The 21,246-nt window shown below is 47.3% G+C and overlaps 1 protein-coding gene across 1 annotated transcript; it reads left to right on the top strand.

The window, feature by feature from the left end:
• Positions 1-20,001: 20,001 nt before the first annotated feature.
• TSSK6 (testis specific serine kinase 6) lies at positions 20,002-21,025 on the top strand. The gene has a single exon (XM_079310456.1). It carries the CDS (start codon positions 20,053-20,055, stop codon positions 20,959-20,961), a length of 909 nt encoding a protein of 302 aa, XP_079166582.1. The 5' UTR covers positions 20,002-20,052; the 3' UTR covers positions 20,962-21,025.
• The last annotated feature ends 221 nt before the right edge of the window (positions 21,026-21,246 follow it).

Here is a 21,246-nt window from a genome sequence, read left to right as displayed (position 1 = left end):
ATGTAGTAATTACATTGAGACAGACATGACTGGCACCATCACCAGGCCTTCATGATAAACTTCTCACACCTTCTCTCAGGCAGCTCCACACAGCACTGACTCCTTCTCTCCATGTCTGCCTAAGCCCCAAGCTGTCCCTTACCCAGCCACCTAACCCTGTCTGTCCCACACACAGCATCCCCTTACCTTATCTGTCCACACATCCCTTCCTCCTCACAGCACAGCCAGCAGCCTCCATCCCAAACTCTGGATCTCAAGCTCCAACTGTAACTTGTGACCAGCTGCCCCACTCTATAACCCCCATCTTCATGGGCCAGGCAAGGCTGTCTCCACTCCTCAGCAATCAGTACAGCTGTAATTCTTTAGGAAAGATTGCCTTCTGCCCTATCCTTACAAACCATCTTCCCACAGAACAAGCTGGGTGTGAGAGTGGGGCTTGCAGTGTGCCCTGTAAATCAGACTCATGGACTGCCCTCTGCAGTGTGCATTAGACTGTGCTTGGGTGGCATCTTCCTAAGTCACTGGGACTGCTTTACAATTCAAGCTTCATGTGTAACTAACCCTCCCACTTAGCCCTACCCTTTTAATCTAAGTGTGAGAGCTTGATCTGGCACATTTCTCCATTTTTACATTTACTTTCTGTAACGGAGAAATAAATGTAATTCTTCCTTTGGTAACCTCCTCTATTGGTATCATGTTGCTGACAGGGATAGTCTCTAATGCTCCTAATTCTCCAGTCCTTATTTGGAGAGTCATTGCTTGGGAAAAATTCATTTTGAATCATCAGACTTGGCCTGAAATTAAACTGAACTGATGGAGGATTTATTCACCCCAGATGAGCATTAAATGCTCACCAGTAAGAGCAGAGGCTTTCTAAACTGGCCCTTATTATGCAAGTGGGACTTCACACTTCCCAACTGCAGAGATCACCCCAAGGACATTTCTACTTCCTAGCAAATCTGAAATTTTTATGCATTTATTGATGCCTGGTCTTACGCCTTGTATCCCATTTTCACTACCATATATAAAATTTGGGGATTTCCCCCTTGCCCCCTCAGTGACATTCATCCCCAGGAATATTTTGTCATGCTGGGCACATCTAACAGGATCAGAGTCCCCTTTTCCCTAGCACATAGATCCCCATCCTATTATATTTATGCCTTTGCTTGACTTTCTCTGCCAGCACATTTGTTGTGAGAATAACAGCCCTTGGGGCCAGATAGTTCTTATATTTTCTTCATGCCTAAAATAATTGTACCTACTTATTAAAAACCTCACTGACAGTATGATACAATAACCTTTGTGATTTATTTATCTTTCAGTGAGCTTCAGAGAGAGCTACAGCCTCTTTTCCAACTTTGTGCTGTGTAGTCCATCATCAAATGCAATGCTGTGCTCTGATGTTTGCAACATCCCACAACAAGAAATTGCTCTTTGAATTACATTTATTCTACCCTTATCTAGTTGTTTTACCGGTTCCTCAAATATTTGCTTCCTTATACTATCTTAATTGAAGATTCCTCCTGCCTGTATTTCCTTTCTCTGCAGTTCTACAGAGAGCAACACTCTCCAAACAGCACGTTTACACTGTCTTACCCATCTTGTGTGTACACCACCATTCCTACTTTTTCCCATCACTTCAGCCCTTAAAAAACTCCAAGCAAAAGATTTCAAGGGTACCAAAACCAGCTGGATTCTATGATGAGTTTTTCCTTTTCCCCAAGGAAGGCCTGCCTTCTGAAGGCACAAGCAAAACATTTGTAGGCAGTAAGGAACCTCCTTAAGATCCCTTGTCCTTGTCTTGTTCTTGCCCAGTATTTTTCTGATCACTTGCTGCTGATTCCAAACCTCTGCCCTGCAGTGTCTCAGCTCTCACAGAGCCCAGCTTGGAAAGCAGGAAGAGCCCCAGCAGATTGGGACAGCAGAGATGAGGTTTTTCCAGACAAACAACGAAGCTTTGCCAGCTCAGCCCTGCTATCAGTTGGATCTGTACCTGCGAATGAAAAGCAGATGAAAAGATGTACAAATTTAATCTGCTGGATGCTGTTTGTTTTTTCAGTCAGGTAACTGGAGTATGGGATCTCACATCACAGAGCAGGGTAACAACCCCAGAATGTAAGCAAGCAGTAGCAAAAAACAAAACAGAGAAGGAACAGGTTCTTCCAGAAAAATACCAAACAGAAAAGGCAATTCCTAAATATATTAAAGGCAGACACACATGGGGCTGGTACAACTGAAGGGCAATGACTAGGAACTTCACTTTATGATGTCTCCTCTACCATACCAACCTCTTACATAAAGTAGAGTTTACTGGCAAGGATTTACACAAATTAATTCTAAGCATTCTTTTGATTGATTTAACCCGTCTAGGTTTTTGAATCTCTCACTGGCTCCTGTTAATCTGCAAAAAATAAGAAGGGACATGGAGCACCTGATTATCTCCTCACAGTATCACAACATGGCACGGCACATGATAGCACTCCTTATTCTCTTCTAGTACCTGTTAAACTTCCCAGGGCTACTAACACATTTGCAGCCAAATTTTGAAGCCTCCTTAAAAAAAGAAAAAAAAAAAAAAAAAAAAAAAAAGAAAAAAAATATCATCCAGAACTACGTCTTGTTGGATTTTTTAAATTATATCCAAAGAAGACAACTAATAATGACCACAAATAGGAAAGCTTTGCCTGAAGTTGCTAATAATATTCTATCATCTTATCTTTAAAATTTTTTTTGTGGATTAGAGATGCTAATAATTATGAATCCCCTCAGCTTCATTTTATCTAGTACAGTAACATAATCAAAATCATTCTGCTCTAAACTCTCTATAGCAAATCCTCTTTTTAAAGCCCTTGTTCAACGTTCTTCCTCATTTTAATTTCCTTTGCTGCTGCTTATTATGCTAAAGCCTGGCATCTCAAAACTGAACTGTAGCATTAACCATTTTTTCAGCACAGACCTATTCTTTCTGGTTATTAATGCTGTAAGTATATTTTTAAACACCAGGCTGCCTGCAGTGAATGCCTTGCATTCCCATTGTGTTACTGTAAATACCATTATTATGAAGGAATGATTGACTTTGTTTAACATACTGTTCAAATAGTCTGCAGAGATGTCTGTCGTGCCAGTGTCATTCTCTTGCTTTAATTATAATTTTAATCATCCGTGATCTTCCATTTGTTTGTGCAGTAGGATAATTTTTTTGTTTTCTATCACAAAGCATTGAAATTATGTCTTAGTATTATTTTTTATTATTGATTTGCACTACACTCCTGCTCATTCATTCTGCTAGATTCTCTGTTTCCAATGCTGCTCCTAAAACCCACCATCTGATGGCACATCCCAAAATGACCTGCTGCTTCCTAAACCCCACCTAATTTCTCCTGCCCTGTGCTCATTAGCAGGGTGTTTGCTGACTGGTTTGGGTTTGGGCTTGCTACACCCTCTGTGGGCAGCAGAACAGCTCAGCACAACCCACAGCTCTGGGACCTCTCTAGGCCCTTTCCATGCCCTGTGGCCATTTATGATGTGACCCACATCAGCTGTCCTGCCCAGCCTGTGGCAGACTGCACCCTTGGCTTTCAGCTCTGCAGATTCCCACAGCAAGGGAGATGTAGAGCCAGGAGCCCAATCTCTGACAGTCTGCCTTTAGCACTGCTTCCATCCCATCTTTGGCAGGCAGATCCAGGGCAGCTTGCATCTTCTCTGCCACCAGTCCTGAGACAGCAGATCTGGGGCCATGCACCTCTTTATCACACAACAAGCCCACCTCAGGCTGCAGCAGAGCAACAAAGCTCAGCTCTGAAGGACCAACGTGGGGTCACTTCAAGCCCTCTGGAAGCTCTGCCTCCCATCCTGACCCCAGGCACAGCAAGGCATCAGTCACCCAGGTGGCTGTCATTGCCTTGCAGCAGGTGGGAGGGGGTCTACCTTTTAAACAAGTTTATCCTAATGTATTTCTACATCTTTATTTCTAATTAAACACCCAGGCATGCAAGGGGAAGCACTGAAGCCCTATTAGCAGCTCCCCTCTGTGAAGCAGAAGATGCTGGAGCAGCACACTGTAATTATAAGCCACTGAACTATGGAATGTCAAAAATAGCAGAAAATACGGGATTTGTAGGATTTGCTGTATTAGTTCCTCAGAAGGAGATTCACTGATAGGTTTTGACAAAAGCTGTCTTCCCCTGAATATAAATGTCAGGCTGCAGTCAGCAGATCCCTGCTAGCACAGACACACATACATCCCCCTGCAGAGGAGCCTCTGGGCTGCCTTTGGGGGCTCAGCATTCCCAGTCTACACGTGCAACACACAGACAGGGCTGTGCTCATCTGAGACTGAGAGAGGCACCTTCAGACAGGTTAAAAACCAGCCCTGAATGCAGAACATCTGGAAAACACCTTAAAACTCCTGCTGGGCTGACTGAGTCTACTGCTCCCCACAGCCTGAACTCAGGAGGGACATGAAGGACTCCCTGGCCCTTTCCCAAACCTCTGCTGCAGCAGATTACCTGGCAGGCTGCACCTGGGCAAGGGAAGCTTGGCTGATTGTAGGGAGCAATACCAGGGCTGCAGAACCCGACCCCCCAGTCTGCTCAGCCACCTGCAAGGAGTACCAGCTCACCTGCCTGTGCTCATCTGGGAAGGCAGGAAAAAAATAACTCCCACCTGATTGTCTGATTAGTCTTTGAATGCCTGTGCACCCCAGAGAGCCTGCAGGTCTTCTACAGGAGCCAGAAAATAAATATCACTCAGAAACAATTAAAGAGAGGCTTAGGCTGTGATGCTGGATTCATTTTTTTAAAGAATCCTCAAGCGTGGCAAATATTTGGGTGTTGTTATCCCCCACCTGGAAATGCAGCAAATTTCTGTTACTTTTCTGCTCATGTAATTTCAATGAACAGGTGTTAGAGGGGCTGCAATGTCACTTTTTATTCTGCTTTTCTGCTTTTATCTGCGGGTTCCTTAGCTCAGTATTAAGGGTTTCTCATTCTCCAGCGGGCTGCTGGCAGCTGCCTGCCCTCTCCTGGCAGCCTGGGGCTGCAGAGCCATTGGGAGCTGGTTTCATGCAGAGCCAGGGACCCAAAGCACATCTACACAGAGGCTCTCACAGGCTGCAGCGTGTGCTGGAGTTTTCCAGTGATGGATTAATCTTGTGATGTGAACTGGACCAGAATACTATGCTTTCAAATGTACCTGGAATAACATAAGTATTGCAGAATCACAGCAAGGGGAGATGGGCTTTTCTGGTCTTGTATCTTACATCCAACAGCAAATAACACATCCATTTCCAGGACAGCTGTACCACTGATGTAAACACGAGTACATCAAGTGCACCCATCAGAGGTAAACATGCTCCCCAGGCAGCTGCAAAGAAAACATTAAGCTGGGCTAAACACACTGAGCATGTCTTTACCTGTCTGACATGGGGAGCAGGCACCAGAGCCACCTGAAAAAAAGCCAGAAGCTGTAGATGGAATGAAGATCTCACTGCCCTTAAAACCTGGGGCAAGATCATGGGGTGAGGGGGCTCACTCTACCCTCTTTACTTTAGAGCCATAACCCCTTATCTTGTCGCAATAGGCTCTGCTAAAATTTCTGTTCTCATTCTTACAGGCCCCCTTGAAGGCTGCAACAAGGTCTCCCCAGAGTATTCTCTTCTCCATGCTGAACAATCCCAGCTGTCTTACCCTGTCCTCATTGGAGAGGTGCTCCATACTTCAGACTCTCTAAGTCTTTCAGACTTTCCTAGGAGAGGCAATGCTGTTCTCTAGCATTCCTTCCAAGTGACAGCAAAGTTGAATCAGATGTGACTTAGAGAGATGACTATTAGCTTCCTAACAGTCCTGAATTCCTTTTAAAGGCCACACAGAATGATCATCTCCTTTCCTCTGACTAGATGGAAGACTAATTAGCACCCAAGCCACCAAGGAGTATGCTGAGAGCAATGCTGTGTTTGTGAGAGGCATGCACTGCTCAGCTCCCATTTCACACTGCCTATCCAGAGAGATGAAATCATTCTCACTACATGCTCAAATACACATATCATCCTCCATCAGTTTGACTGCACATGGCTATTGCCAGGGAGCAGCCTGTGCATCCTGACTGATGCAGGGCTGCAGCAGAGAGAAGCTGATACAGAACAATCCTTGTCTATCTTCTGCATTACACTCTTATTGTTTTTATAGAACTATACCATGGCTTGGGTTGAAAGGGCCTTAAACATCACCAAGTTCCCATCTCCCTGCCAAGGACAGGGACATCTTACACTAGACCAGGTTCCTCAAAGCCCCATCCAGCCTGGCCTTGAAAATTTCCAGGGATGGGGCATCCACAGCTTCTGTGAGCAACCTCTGCCAGAGCCTCAGCACCCTCACAGGGATGAATTTCTAATATCTAAGCTAAACCTACTCCCTTTTCTACAGAGGTTGTGCTTTTCCATTAAATACTGTCTTCCTTTTAACATTGCTCAGGTGGATTTAGCATTGTATAAAATGATTATTGCCTTAAAAATGATTGCACAAAAAGCAGCAGCAGCCAGTGCTTAGGAGCGATACACCATCATCCTCTTTTCTCTCCTGCAATACATGAATTAAAAGCCAATTCAGGCACAGGTAAAAGGCTAACACCAGTTTCCCAGCAGGGAGAGGAGGGAATGCTCACCTGGAATTGGGGAGGACAGGGTCAGTTGTGGCGCTGGAGCAGAGCTCTACTTAGACACCCTCACTGTGCCTTCTGCATTCTGCCCACTCCAGCTCAACAGCATCATCCCCTCACCCACTCCTGTTCTGGGGGCTGATCAGTGGTGATCAGCTCCTGCTACCAAGCCACTTTGCTTCCCAGGATCTCCTTTACCAGCTCCCCACAGGGGTCCAGCATGGGCTGAGGGAATGTCTGGAGCCAGCACTGCCATTCCTGCAGCCCAGCTCTGCTCTGAGCCTCCACACTCTTCAGGGAGCAGACCCAGCCTCAAGTCCCTGAGCTCTTTCTTTCACATAAGGCTGCCCACAGCCTCAGGAAACAAGAAAGCTACATGAAATATTATGCTTCAGAGCTTGAGTAGGGTTCAGCTGGCTGGGGACAAGCTTCAGTGCCTGCTCCAAAGTCTGTGAAGCTGATGGCAATGCAGAGACTCTCCCTGACTTCAGGGAGATGGAGTCCCAAGGCAAGAGCAGGTTGATCACTGGCCTGCTTGCTGTGCAGCACAGAAAGGGAGCTGCAGCACAAATCTCTTTGGTGCATGAAGTTACAAGTCAGTCCCCTGATGCTGCAGGAAAGGTGAGCACGAGGTCTGGGTCTCCAGGGTTTTTTGTTGTTTGGATTTTGCTGGAAGCTGCTGTTACACAGATTTCTTTGCTGATCTGCTTTGTGCTTCAGAGTCACTTAATTCTGTTAACAAACAAATTCCAAACTCACACAAATTCTTGGCATTTCAGAGCATTCCCATGCTCATCTGCATCCTTGCTAATATTTGCCCATTTCCTTCCTGCTGTCCCCAGCCACTTCACTGCTATCAAAGCTTTCTTGTCACATTCTTTCCTTAGGCTTTAGGCTCACAAACAGGCAGCATCCTTTCTTGTTGCCCCCACAGAAAACCAAGATATAAAGGACAAACTGCAGCACGAATACAATTATCAAATTAGCAACAACAAACAGGAGCAGAACCCTTCATATAGAAGTTTTCTTAAGAAGGCCCAGAGACAAAACACCAGCATGTTTCTCACCACAAAGCTCCCCAGGCTTTGTCAGCAGCCCCTGTTTTTCCAGTCCCTGAGCACTCTGACTCTCTGCTGCACATCCAGGGCAGAGCAGACACAGGCTGGACGGGGCAAGGACTTCCATCATCCCAATTTTAATAATTATCCAAGTGGAGGCTCTCCTCCACTGCTGTGGGGGGCTAAGGAGGTACACAAAATGAAAAAAAAAAACCCAAAAACCTGTTCACAGAATATTATTCATGCTAGCCTAACATCTGTTACTTTTTAAGTAGGTGCTTAAACAGGGCTGTCAGGCCACACAGTTACTCTTTATTAAAATCCTGTAGGTCAATAGGGGAATAACTGCTCTTTATTGAATAGATAAATTATACATACTAACAAAAATTCATCATAACTGAAAAGCAAGGGGCTCTTTTCTCCAGCTCTCACAATATCTTTGAGCATACTGTGCAATACAGAGTGCGTGTGCTTTCCATTATGGAAAAAATGGTTTGTTGTCTGTGACAGGCTCTAATTAGACTCTAATAGAAAGCAGGGCCAGTGTAACACTTGGTGTTCATGCAGTGTGCATCACAATGGGATCTCAGTCTTGTTGCCTGTTCCTTCTGCCTCCCATAATGACCATCATTAACAACAAGAGTGGGTAAAAGGCTTTTTTTTGCATGTAGTCAGTCTACATGTTCTGTAAAAAGGAAGTGATGTTACACTGACCCTACCAAACATGAATAGAGCTAAGAAGTGAGCTTCTCTCTTACATTGTGTCTGATCATGACCTGGGCCACACAGAAATTCAAAAGAGGGGAGAAATTACAAGGTCACACTGGAGAAAACACAACTTTGCTGTTTATTTCCTGGACTGGAGGGGGCTATTTGCATATTAGTGTGCAAGAGGCTGCAGCAGCCAGCACAGGTGTTAGAAGAGACCTGCATGTGGAAGGAAGCACAACCACACTGGGTGCTGAGCAGGGCTATTCTGATCTCTTTTGAAGAACTGGTGAGGAAGCTGGCCAGGAAAGGGCTCTGAGGGGCTGTCACAGAGGCTGACAGAGCCACATGGCAGCAGGTGAAAGCTCTGGAAGGTCATTACCCATCCCTGGCTTTCTTTGCTTTCCTCTGCAAGCAGCTCCCATAGATGCTGTGATAAAGCAGGTTCCTCATTTGCATTTTCCAAAACAGACTGATGGTTTGTTTGCTTTTATAAAATTCTTTCCTATGACCTTGGCTGGAGAGAGCCCTCCAACTACTTCTGCTTTTTGACGTGAGCACTCAAAAGAGGATGTTCTGGCAGTTCTCAGCCCATGCACATCAGTGGCAGATACCCTGTGGCTCCCAGGTTTCAGGTCCAGGAACTCAGCCTTTCAAGCAATGCAGTTTGATGTAAAAAAACCCCAGAGTATAGATAGGAAATAGAACATTACATGTGTCTAATTACTGTTCCTCTGCTGCCCCAACAATTAAGGGCAATGCTAGGCAATCTGCAGGCTGTCACCCTCATGCCCCAGCTGTGTGTTCTGCAGGGTTGATTTCACACTCAAGGGGCACATGGAACAGGAGGAAACAAAGACCCCTATTTTTTTCCTAGGCAGTGACTGACTGCCTGTGAAAGCCCATGCAGCAGCTTGTTACAGCCTCTGTCAGTGACAATGCTGCCAGACATCCAAAGGAGACAAGCAAACATCCAAAAGATCTGCAGAAAATAAAGCCAGTCACCAGGGTGAGGATTTTCCAATGGAGATTAAGTGGGACAACCTTACTGAAGGGTGGACCTAAAATACTGTGAATATTGCTGTCTTGCTGTGACCATATTAACTTAAATGTGACTTAGAATAGACCTGACAACTCCATATGTGATCCAGAACAGCATCATGCAATGCAAGGAACTGCTATTCACTTCCATTAGGAAGATTTCCTGCCTCACACAGCCTGAGCACAGGCAAGGTGCAGTGTTAATGAGAGAGGGGGGCTGAGCCAAGGGCAGCAGCTCTGGGCACAGACCTCAGGAGAGAGCCAGCAGAGCCTTGCAGGAGGATGTACAAGATGTATTTTCCATTGAAAAACCTTCCCTCTTTGTTCAGGAAATGTTAAGTGGTTTCATTTCTCTGCTGCAAACAGTTCATTTCCTCCTCCTAGCACGAGGGAGAGGTGGGGATTTCAGGCAGAGCAGTAGCCCCAGAGAGAGGCCACCTCTGAAACACCTACGTGCACCACTCACTCCTGGCTGCCTCAGAAACACTGCTTTGCTGCTTGACCTATTTCTGGCTGCAGCAAAGGAGAAGAAAAACAACCCACCACTGATTTTGCAAGTAGTTCTATAGAATAAACCAGTCCAAACCCCATGTTTATTTTGCTTCCTTGGGGAGATGTCAGACAAGTCACTGGAGAAGTTGCAGAGATTTAGAATAGGAGATAAAGAGAACTTGTTTTCAGTTCAAGAGGTTGATGCTCCCTAAAGCTACCTACCTGCCCCAGATTCACCCTTCCTACAAGAGTTTGGCAGAAAAATAAAACTTATAAATGCCAAACCCTGTGAATTACAAAGTGGCTCTGATTCCCTGAAGGAAGGGTGTAGAGCAGGCTCTTAAAGACAGATGATAAATGATAATCCTGCAGCACGAAGCATGGCCACAAACACCCTTTTTTCTCAACAGCCCCTTCCCCTGCCCTCCCTGCCAGCTTTTCTCTCTGTGGCCAAGGGGGATGAGCCCTCCTTTTGCCCATCCTGCAGCAGCTGGGATGTCCTCTCCTGGGAAGCTGCTCCTGAGCCCCTGAAGAGGCAATCCAATGGAAACCTGCAGCAGGAGTTTTGCCCAGCAGGAGACCCTGTGCTGGGAGAAATGCTGCCCAGGAGGCAGGTGGGTACATGCACCTCTGCAGGAGGGCTCAGGCATCACTTCTGGCAGGTCTCAGCCAAATGCTCTAAGTTTTTAATGCTCTGGTTTGTGATGGGTAGAGGCAGCACCCAGCAGCTGTTTGGTTTTTTTCAGCACATGAACACAAGAACAGACAGGCTGGGCAAGAGATTTTTCCAGTGCCCTTTCCTGTCCCTTGCAGTAGCCTCACAGACTGAGTTGAAATAGGATTCATTAAGTCCAGCTCCTGGCTCTCCACAGTACAAACCCAAAAATCACATCATCTGTCTCACAGGCTGGGAAAACACACAGCAAAGTTTCCCCAGAACAGCCACATCATCTGCCCATGGTCAGCACAAGGAGGCTTGAAAGAAGCAGGAAAAAGCTGCTCAGTTTGTGCTGAAAGAGGCTGTAAATCATGCATGCAAGGGACATGGGGGCAGGACAATCAGCTGTCCTTAATGAAGTGCTGGCTATGAGTGATGAGGAAGCAAAACACTGCACTCTCTCCTGGCTCCTGCAATTATGCACCCAGAAGAAGTGAGCATAATTAATTAAACAGACACCTATTTTTGGAGTTTGGAAGATACAGCAAGAGTGCCTGAAAATCAGATGCTCCTAAGAGAGAGTGGGGAAAGGGGCTCTGGAGAGCAAATGCCCTGCCTGGAAAGCAGCAGCAGTGGCTTGCTGTGCTCCCCTAAACAGGAGAGCATCTCCCACCTGGGGTCACAGCAGCACAGGGAGAATCCACAAACTCTGTCAGCAGAATAATGAAGGTTTCGTAATCCAGGCCTTTTCCCATGCCTGAGCACAAACTGCTTGATCAGCACCTTGCAGTCAGGCCTGAGCCATCAGATATGTTTGGCATTCTGAGAGGTGAGAGGAATTTCAGAGGGGCTGGAGAAACAGCAGTTTCTCCCTAGCCAGAGGCTGTGTCTGCCAGTAAGGAGACAAAAGAACATCCAAACTGAAAGCAAGGCAGCTAGGTGGGAAATTCCCCTCATTATAAGTATAATGAGTATTTTCCTAGTGGGAGAAGTAAGGAAAAGAGATACAAAAAATCCTCATCTCCTAAACAGATTTTGTATCAGCAATTCAGACCCAGAAACTCCTCTTCAAATATTCCTTCTCAAAAACTGAGGCTGTAAAATCTGCCAAGGGATGCTGCATTTCTTGCTAGGAAGAAAGAGAACCACCACTAGGTGCCTCTCTAATGAAAGCCTGGTTGCACATAACCCCAGCCTGACCACATAATTCAGGGAGGTTTTAGTCAGTGGTGGTGCTCCCTGGCTTGCTCACTCCATCCCCATCCCTCCCTGCAGCCTCATCCATCAGGCATGCCTTACACTGTACTGAGACAACCAGTTTCTCAAGCTGTGCTGCAGTTCCCATGTAGGGCAGGAGGACCCCAGAGTCTCTTTCATCCTAGAGCAAAAAGAAAAAAAAGTACAAATCTGTGGAGTGATAAGATGAGAAAGTTGTTATCAGTCATTCCTGTGACTGCAGACACTGCCTGCCCAGCACTGTGGTTGCTTTTCCTCTGGTGCTGACAAAGGCTCCAAGGCTATTTTTTTCTTCCTTAGGATTGGAAATAAATCACTCCAATCAGTTGCTTTTCTTGAGGCACTACAAAACAAACTACAGTGGAAATGTTATCACTGGTAACAGATTTAGCCTGTAGGACCATGTGCTCATTTAAATTTTAACATTTAAAAATAGTTTCTGGGGGTACCATGTAAATACAAGGTATGGCTGGCACCAGCTGACAGAAATTGAGTGAAGTTACACGACTGGAAGTTATTTATTTCTGCTGAAGTGATTTTATTTGTCTCTGACAGTCACTGCTGATATTGTGCCAATCACTCCTGCTGTGCATTCAGGACCCTGGAGTCACTTGGAGAAGGAAGAGCACAGGAGACAATGCCACCTTAATGGTCACAGAGGTGCCTCTCTCTGTCACACCTACCTGCCAGAGAGGGATCTGGGGACATAAAACATCTTCTGTCATGACAAACAGGCTGTGCCTGATTCCCACCACTGCCAGAATGCCAGCAGTGCCTGAGAGCCCAGAGGTGTCATTTGGCACTTCTGCTCAGCTTGCAGCCTGCTGATACAGGCTTGGTGGGTCAGCAAAAGGGAGGAGGGGGAGTGAACACATTTCCTTCTCGAAAAAAAAATTTAAAAATCAGTTGTTTTCCATGAAATCTATATTAAGAAACCCACTGGGAGGTGGAAAGGTAGTTGCACAAGAGGGGCTTTTCTCTGCTCCAATCCAAATCCTGCTCCTGAGGCAGAGGCAATGCTGCTTTTCTCTCCAGCTGCAGGAGGGGATGCTGCCAGCTCACCCTAGTCCCCCTGCCTGCAGGGCAAGGCTCAGCTTTGCTCTCCACACCCTCTCAAGGCTCACAGGCTGACCAGAACCATGCAGGTTTAAGCCACATCCCTGGCAGCAGCTATCCTTCCTCCAGGTGCCAAGGCCTTGCCCTGCAACACCACCAGAGCCTCTCAAAAATAGGTTTTCCCTCCTCTTTCCTAACATTTAGGAAAATTTTGTTTCTGATGAGGAGCAATCTAGATGTAGAAAGAAAAAAAAAGAACCCAAAAGCTAGGGAAGCCCTCAGCATCAGTCTTGGGGTCTGGCTTTGCAGAAAAATCAGCTTTTAGGGTCATGGGCTCCTCTGCCAGGTGGCACATCTTTTTCAACTGAATCCTCACCACAGACAGGCTTTTGACCAAATTTGTTAAAAATAAAATAAAATCAAACAGAACAAAATCAACCTCCAAGACCACTCAGCCAGTAAAAACTGTGACAAATGGAAAGATTTGTAATTTCATATTTTCCTTAAAACATAGATGCTTTTTCATAACCCCACAAACATAAGGAATCAGGGAAATTATAGGTCTGTAATACAAAAAATAATAATAAAAAAGGCAGTTAATTCCATAGAATCATTAAGGTTAGAAAAGACCTCCAAGAGCATCAGATCCAGCCTTTGACCAAATACCACCATGCCCACTGAACTGCATTGTGAAGTGCCACATTTGCTCAGTGTTTGAACTTGCAAGGAGGGTGACTCCACCACTTCCCAGGGGAGCCTGTTTCAATATTTAACCACTCTTGCTTGGTAGTTACAGAGAGATGGACATGACTGGCACCAACACCAGTGTTTTTAATAAAAACTTTTCATGCCTTCTCTCTGTCCTTCACACAGCATCTTCTTACCTTGTCTTGTGACCACACATCCCTTCCTCACAGCACATCCAGCAGACTCCATCCCAAGCCACAGCAAACTCTGGGCTTCAAACTCTAACTCACTCTCAACCAGCTGCCCCACTCTTTTATAGCCCCCATCCTCACTGGGCAGGCAAGGCTGTCTCCACTCCTCAGCAATCAGTACAGCTGTAATTCATTGAGGAAAACTGCCTTCTGCACTATCCCTACATCCTATTCTCCTACAATCCTCCATGAAGAAATTCTTGCCAATATCCAGCATGAACCTCCCTGGTGCAGCTTGAGGCCTTTTCCCCTTGTCCTGTCACCAGCTGCCTGGGAGAGCCCAATTTGTGTGAATCAAGAGTGGCCACTGTAGAGGCAAAACATTTGGGCATAAGAATCCTTCATTCAGATCATTAAGGGCAGCAGTCTAGCCTAGAGAGCCATATTAGCTGTGATACAGCTGCAATTCCATAGGATCATCCCAAGTATTTGCTGGAAGCTGTGTATTTATTCACATTTTATTTCTTTTTCGTGTTGGACAGAAGATGCCACTGCAAAATCTGGAGGAGGAGAGAGACTGGGGGCAGTGTCCCCTCTGCAGGCTGTTGGGGCAGTCAGCAGGGAATTGCCACATTTACCCACATCCTTATTTAATGCTTCACTCGTTCTCCACACTCCTGTACAGAGATGCCACAGCTTGCAGACAGGTCTAGCAGCAGGACTCGAGCACTCTCTGAAGGAATACAAACACCAGCTAATTAAATCTATTGTTGAAACCATTTGTTTCTTGCTGGGGCAGAGTGATCTGACAGCGTTCAAACAAGCCAGGTTTCATTTCTGAGGGCAGACTGCCGTCCTCACTCAGGAGCTCCTCACCCCTTCAGATTCAAAGTGCAGATCAGCAACAGAGAAACAGCAATAAAATAAAAACCCAAGTTCTGAACTCCTCTGCAGGAGAAGCATTGTTCAGTGGGAAATTCTGTGATGTAGCCAAGCAGCAGGAGCTGATAAATAAACAGCGGTGGTGAACAGTGAGAGCCTCACACAGATCACAAAAGTCTATTTCCAGGGAACACCTGCCCCCAAGAGGGCACTGTGATATTGTGTATTCCTCCTGGCTTGGCCACTGGGAGATGATAAATGTGTGTGTCATGTCATGGGAGCAGCCCAAATTGTGAGCTGATGGAATTCCATCCCTCCAGCCCAGCCCCACAGCAGGCAAGGGGAGCACCTGGCTTCTCCCTTCCATGGATTCTCTTCCTTTCTAGGGAAATCCACCAGCAGGAGAGCAGCACAAAGCCTGGTTTGCTGGAAAGCAAAGCAGCCAATGTACTGAGGGATGTGCTGGTGTGAGCAGGGCTGTGCTCACTGCCCACCACACCGCCCATCCTTTGGCAGCTGGCTGTGATAAACCTTGGCTTCCTCACAAGTTTTCCTCCCAGGGTCACTGGTAGTTTCTTGCTTGATTTCTCAGGCAGTTTCAGCTTCAAATACCATCAAGGCCTGTGCAGTGAGGTGGTGGATGGAGCAAACAGATGCTGTCTGCTCAGCAAGCAGACCAACCAGACCCTGCCAGCTGCCTTGTTCCCATAGCCCTGCCTGTCTCCCTCCCTCTTTGATATGCTCACTCCAACTATCTGGTCTGAGATCACCTCCTTCTGCCACTTGGAATGTGCCTTTAGAACCTGGCCTTGCTATCTCCAGATCTCTGGGCGCTCTCTCATCCCTCCTGGCAGCTCTGAAGCTCTCCTCCTCAAGGTTTGCATGTCTAGGTCCCTCCTCCAGCCCTCCCCGACCGGCTCACCCAGGGCTAACCAGACCTGTGGGAGAAGCCACTTCAGGGATGTGTGGAGCACCTTATGGAAGGGTTTCACCACATGACTCCACAGCACCTCGTGAAATCAGCCTCTGATAGCATCCACACCACTTAAAAGCATTCAAACATCTGAAACTTTGCCACCGACTTTCCAACCCTGCCCAATCACAGACCAAATTCTGCAGTCCCAAATGGCCACAAATTACTCACAATAGGTGCCAGACATTTAAATCTCTTTCTGAGCACACCATACTCTCCACAGGCAGATGAATAAATCAGTGTAAGGAGGAAAGTGTTGTGATAGTTAAACACAAAATGCTCACCTGCTTTGCTGGATTATATTTGGATTTAACAGACATGACTTGGTGTGGTGAGAAAAGCTGGGAGCTGAGAAGCTTTCCTCTCTACCCTCACTGCCAGCCACTTCCAGTTCCATTTCCACTAACCAAGAGGCTCCTGTCCCAGCAGCTGTGGGTGCTGCACAGCCCTTCCCTTTGGCCCTGCTGCTGTTTTGGAGGGTCTCCCTGGTGAGTGCTCAGGAATCAGCCACTTGGAGGCTGAGCCAAGTGTCTGGAACACGGGCCAGGAGAGAAGCAGCTCCCCAGCTTTCGGAAGGGAGGTGGTGGGAAGGAGCCCTCTGCACAAAGACCCGGGGAGATCCACTCCTGCATTCAGGAAAGGGAGTGGTGAGCTCCCAGGCTGAGTGCCCCCTCTGCTCCCCTCCCTGCAGCCATGCCGACCCCCTCAGCAGGCATTCCAGAGCTAAAAAGGAAAGCTTGCTTCCCTGTGCAGCTGGTTTTCCTTTGCTCTGACAAGCCAGGCGTGACTTTCCACTTACCACAAGGATGGAGGCACATGATCTCACTTTGCTTCCTCTTTCCATAAGGATTTTGTTATGAAGCCTCCCAGAGACAGACCTGCCAAGAGTCTTCCTGCCCCTCCAGCAACTCATCATTGCCTGCTTAACCCATTTTGTCTCCCTCTCCACTCGAGTTTTTTGCCTTCAGGTTTGAGACTCCTGGTAGGTGCAGCCTGACAATGCCAGCTACAAAATCCTCTTTGCAAAGCTGCCCACTAGCCCTTCTATCTTTCATCTCCTTTGGCACCTACTGAGGCACTCACAAGCTGCTCCAAGAGGTGGTAGTATGGCCTATTGCCATGAATCTATTCCCTCTGATGGCTTACAAACCCATTTAATGTCCCTCACACAGTTTAAATCCTAATTTTCATGAAGAGATGTTTCTGGCACACGAGTGCCAACCTCAAGTTTCTCTTTGGTGTCTGAACAACCTTGGTTAATCAAGTGGATATCCACAGAGTTTGCTGCTTGGTGTTATCCTTCTCATCCTGCTGAATTTGCAGGAGACTTTGTACTAGTCTCACACCCAGCTTCACTAGTTTATTCTGTTTGAAAAGAGGGGAAGGGCAAGATGTGATGGCAAACAAACAGCTGGGAGGGTCACAGCCACTTCTGAACACCTGGAATGGGAGGTGCCAAAACTCCTTATCTGCCAAAGGGATGAAAACCCCAACATAGCCTGAGTATCTGAAACAGACACCATGGATTAAACACAGAAAACTTTTGTTTGCCCATTGCTGGCAAGATCTTGGTAACTTCAGCATCTGCTGGAAGAACTGTGGTTAGCCTTTTTGCTATCTATGATGACTTAGTAAAGCAAAAATGTTAACATTGTTTTTACTTCTTGTGCAGAAATTTGCCCATTCCCCTATTCACAGAGCACCAAGAAATAATGTCTGGTCATGGTCTTGCCACAAATTGGACACCTAGGAATTCCTTGAAGACTGCAGCCCTTGGGCAAAATATTTCTGCTTATATGGAAGTAGAGGTATTTAAATAAATCCCAAGGGCTCTGTGCAAGTGCAGAGGTCATGCTGCACATTGTAACTTACAACCTCATGGCATAAGGTATAAAAATATGGTATGTTAAAATCTGTGGGTGATGCAGAAAGAAGAAAGTGACTCTGTTAGAAGTCATGGCTTGTGTGTTCTCCAGTCGAAGGTGGCTGTACACATAAGGCTGCATTAACTTCCAGCAAGGCTGACTTACCTGGTGGTCCTTCAGGAGCTGATCAGCCCTTTGGAAAAGGGACAAACTTCATGCCAGGCTGATGCACAACCATACCACCACAGTCATGAAACATCCCGTAACAAAATCCCTGACAGTGAGCTCCAGTAATTCAACCACAGGTATCAGCACTTGAGGTGCATAGATTGAAAGGAAAAGAGATTTTTGGCAGCATTTTTACACCAATAAATGTCAAGCCAGCAGCCAACCAAGCACAGATCTGTTTCTCTGAGGACAGCACAGAAAGCTGAGCTCAGCTGCCATTGCTCCCTCTGCCTGGCAGTGCCCTGCCAAACCAAACCCTCTGATCCCAGCCTCTTGCTGGCTGCCTTTGGAGCTGTTTGCAGCAGTGCCACGCTGCTGTGGGGCAGCACTCAGGCAGGGCTCCCAGGAGGGCTTACTGAGACTGAAACTGCCCACTTCAGCCAAATTTGCAGAGAACTTTCCCAAAGCAACCTCGAGCAGATGAAGAATCACCAGCAGCACAGGACTCCTCCACATTACTCCTTATCATTGCAACCTGATTTGTAGCTGCCACCTTGCTTTTCCCACATCAGTGTGGACACTTCTGTTTATGGGATTGTAAAGGGGCATCCCATAAGTCAGGATTTACCTGTGGGTTTTGGGAACGTGCCTGTGATGTGACTGCCCATTCCCATTTTAAAAGGCATTCTGAGCATCAGCCAAGCCCCTGTAGATGTCTGCACATGTCCTTCTATTCCCAGGAGCAGCAGTGATATTTTCCAGAGCTGCTTTGGTGCTGTGCTGCCTGGTCTATGCACTTTCCCCCCATAAAAATGGTTCAGTTGTGCTTAGCCATCTCAAAGTTCCCAGCTCCTCTGAAAAGTGCAGCTCAGACCTCTGCTGAAGTCACTGTGGTTATGACTCAAGGGCTAAACTTGTCAGGAAATCGTGTGTGTCCAGCAAAATGGGTTTCTGCATCTGGCCTGCTGATTGCTAGGTGGGAATTTTTTTGTGTTTAGCAACGTCAGTTTCTGAGCAGGGACTTCTGGAAATGGCTTCTTGCTGATACACTTGAGAAATAAGAAATTTGGGGGCATTTATTTGAAAGTCTAAACATGCCCCATGGTGCAGCCTGATGATATTCCTGGTGGTGTATGCCTGGTAACCACATTTCCCTGGCATGTTGAATTCCCACACTTCCAATTGGCCTGTAGAAATAACATCTGAAGTGGGAAAGTGGTTTGGTTCAGACCCACAACCTCTAGCAGATAAAACTCGACATGGTGGCTGCTTTGTCTCCTCTTAGCTCAGAGTAAAGCTCCCCTGCAGCACATACAGACCTGTTTTTGCAGGTTTGAGCTATTTTGATTTCCTCAAAGTGACTTCAGAATACTGACAAGATGGACTCAGAAGAGTCTCTCATCTTCAGCTGATCACCATTCCTCTTTATAACTTGCAAAATGAAGCATATATTCAAAAGTTAAAAGTAGACTTTGGGTTGGTGTTTTGGAAGATGGGGTTTTGTGGTCCTAAGGCTTCTTTGTACAGCTGGAAAGGAAATGTGGGATTCACAGGATACTTGAGGAGCTTAAAAACCCCAGCACAAAGCAGAAACAACTCTATGTGAAAGCCAAGGATGCAGCACCTGGAAGAAGGAGCTGACATTGGCCTGAGACACAGAGTGTGATGCAGAACTCCTTGCTCTGGAGTGGGTGCTGTGGCCCAGCCCAGCTGCCCTCTGCTCAGTTTGACTGCCACATTATGGCAACTAAAACTGACTAAAACCTTTGAAAATCCAAGTTACAGATGGTCTCTGAAGGATCTGAGGCCTCACTTCTCTGTAAGTCTTCAAAATATATTTTTGATAAAAACAGATAAAGAACCAGCTCAAGAAAGTGAAAAGCTGTTTTTTCTTGAAAAATGCATTTGAAGTTCCCTGTCCACCCCACAAAAGGTCAGAAAGCCTCCCTAGTAATATAACAGCTCTGGTGCACCACCACCAAAGAAGTAAATATTTATAGACTGCCAAGGTGGCTCTCAGTGCCCAGAGAAGTTATTCCTTTGTACCACTCCATGTAGTTTGGATTGTAATGTAAGTAATACCCTGCAGAAAGCTGGTATGGGGCTGACCCCAAAAAGCTGACACTTAAACTTCAATCCACGCAGCCCTGTGTTGGGAACTCAAGTGAAGAGGCTGTAAGGGTAAAATCCCCAAAATCCCCAGCCCCAGCAGAGTGTGCAGGCACGCCAGGGGCACCCGTGAGCGGAGAGGACCAACAGACCCCCTGTCACCCGCCCAGGGCCAGACGCTGTGTCACACACAACGTTCCACCCGTCACAATGCCCAGGTGGGGCATGGAAGCACACGGGCAGGGGTTGCCATAAATGAAGGAGAGCTGCCAGCATGCAGCAGACAATACAGCTCCCCGATGCCGGGGCGGAACACCAGCTCCCACTCAGCCCGCCAGAAACAGAGATGATGCCAAAGCCTGACGGAGGGGATAGGGTGCTGAGTGAGCTGGGCTACAAGCTGGGGCAGACACTAGGGGAGGGCAGCTTCTCCAAGGTGAAGGCGGCCACCTCGGACAAGCACAAGGGGCCTCTGGCCGTGAAGGTGGTGGACCGGCAGCGCGCCTCCCGCGCCGTGGTGTTCAAGTTCCTGCCGCGCGAGCTCTCCATCGTGCGCAAGATCCAGCACCCCAACATCGTGCGCGTCTACGAGCTCATCGAGGTGTGCAACAAGAAGCTCTACATCGTGATGGAGGCCATGGACACCACCCTGCTGCAGATGCTGGAGAGCCTGGGGAAGCTGCCCTGCACCCCCAACGCCCGGGACATCTTCGTGCAGGTGGTGAGGGCCGTGCGCTACCTGCACGACCGCAACCTGGTGCACCGCGACCTCAAGTGCGAGAACGTGCTGCTGTCGGCCGACGGCCGCCGCGCCAAGATCAGCGACTTCGGCTTCAGCAAGGAGCTCCAGGGCTACCCCGACCTGAGCACCACCTTCTGCGGGACGGCCGCCTTCGCCTCCCCCGAGGTGCTCATGGGCATCCCCTACGACGCCAAGAAGTACGACATATGGAGCCTGGGCGTCATGCTCTACATGATGGTGGTGGGCAACGTTCCCTTCGACGACAGCAACGTGCAGAGCATGCCCCAGCTGCAGAAGAAGGGGGTGATCTACCCGGAGGGGCTGCCCCCGTTGCCAGAGCCCTGCCAGGCTCTCATCACCCAGCTGCTGCAGTACACCCCGGCCTCTCGTCCTGGCGTGGGGCAGGTAGCCAAGAACCGCTGGCTCAACGGCGACATCTGAGCCTGCCCTCCCCCAAGACTCTGGAAGAGCACTTTGGTGCAATAAAGACTGCCCCGAAAAAGCATTCCTGAGGCTCGTGGGGTCTTCTGAGGCACAGGCATCAGGAAAAATCCAGGGAAAAAATTCAGCGTCAAAACCTAGAAAAATGCCAAAAAATTCAGGCTAAGAAACACAAAAATCTCCTAGAAATTGCACGAAGAATGGCCAGAAAAAAATCCTAAAAAAACAAAACGGCCCCAAAATCCAGTGAGAGTTCAGGGATTTCTAAGGAAAAAACTGGGAAAA

The sequence above is a fragment of the Erithacus rubecula genome (genome assembly GCF_903797595.1).
Source record: "Erithacus rubecula genome assembly, chromosome: 8".
Lineage (NCBI taxonomy): Eukaryota > Metazoa > Chordata > Aves > Passeriformes > Muscicapidae > Erithacus > Erithacus rubecula.
The sequence above is the reverse complement of the archived record's forward strand: the minus strand, read 5'-3'. Positions and strand labels throughout refer to the sequence as shown.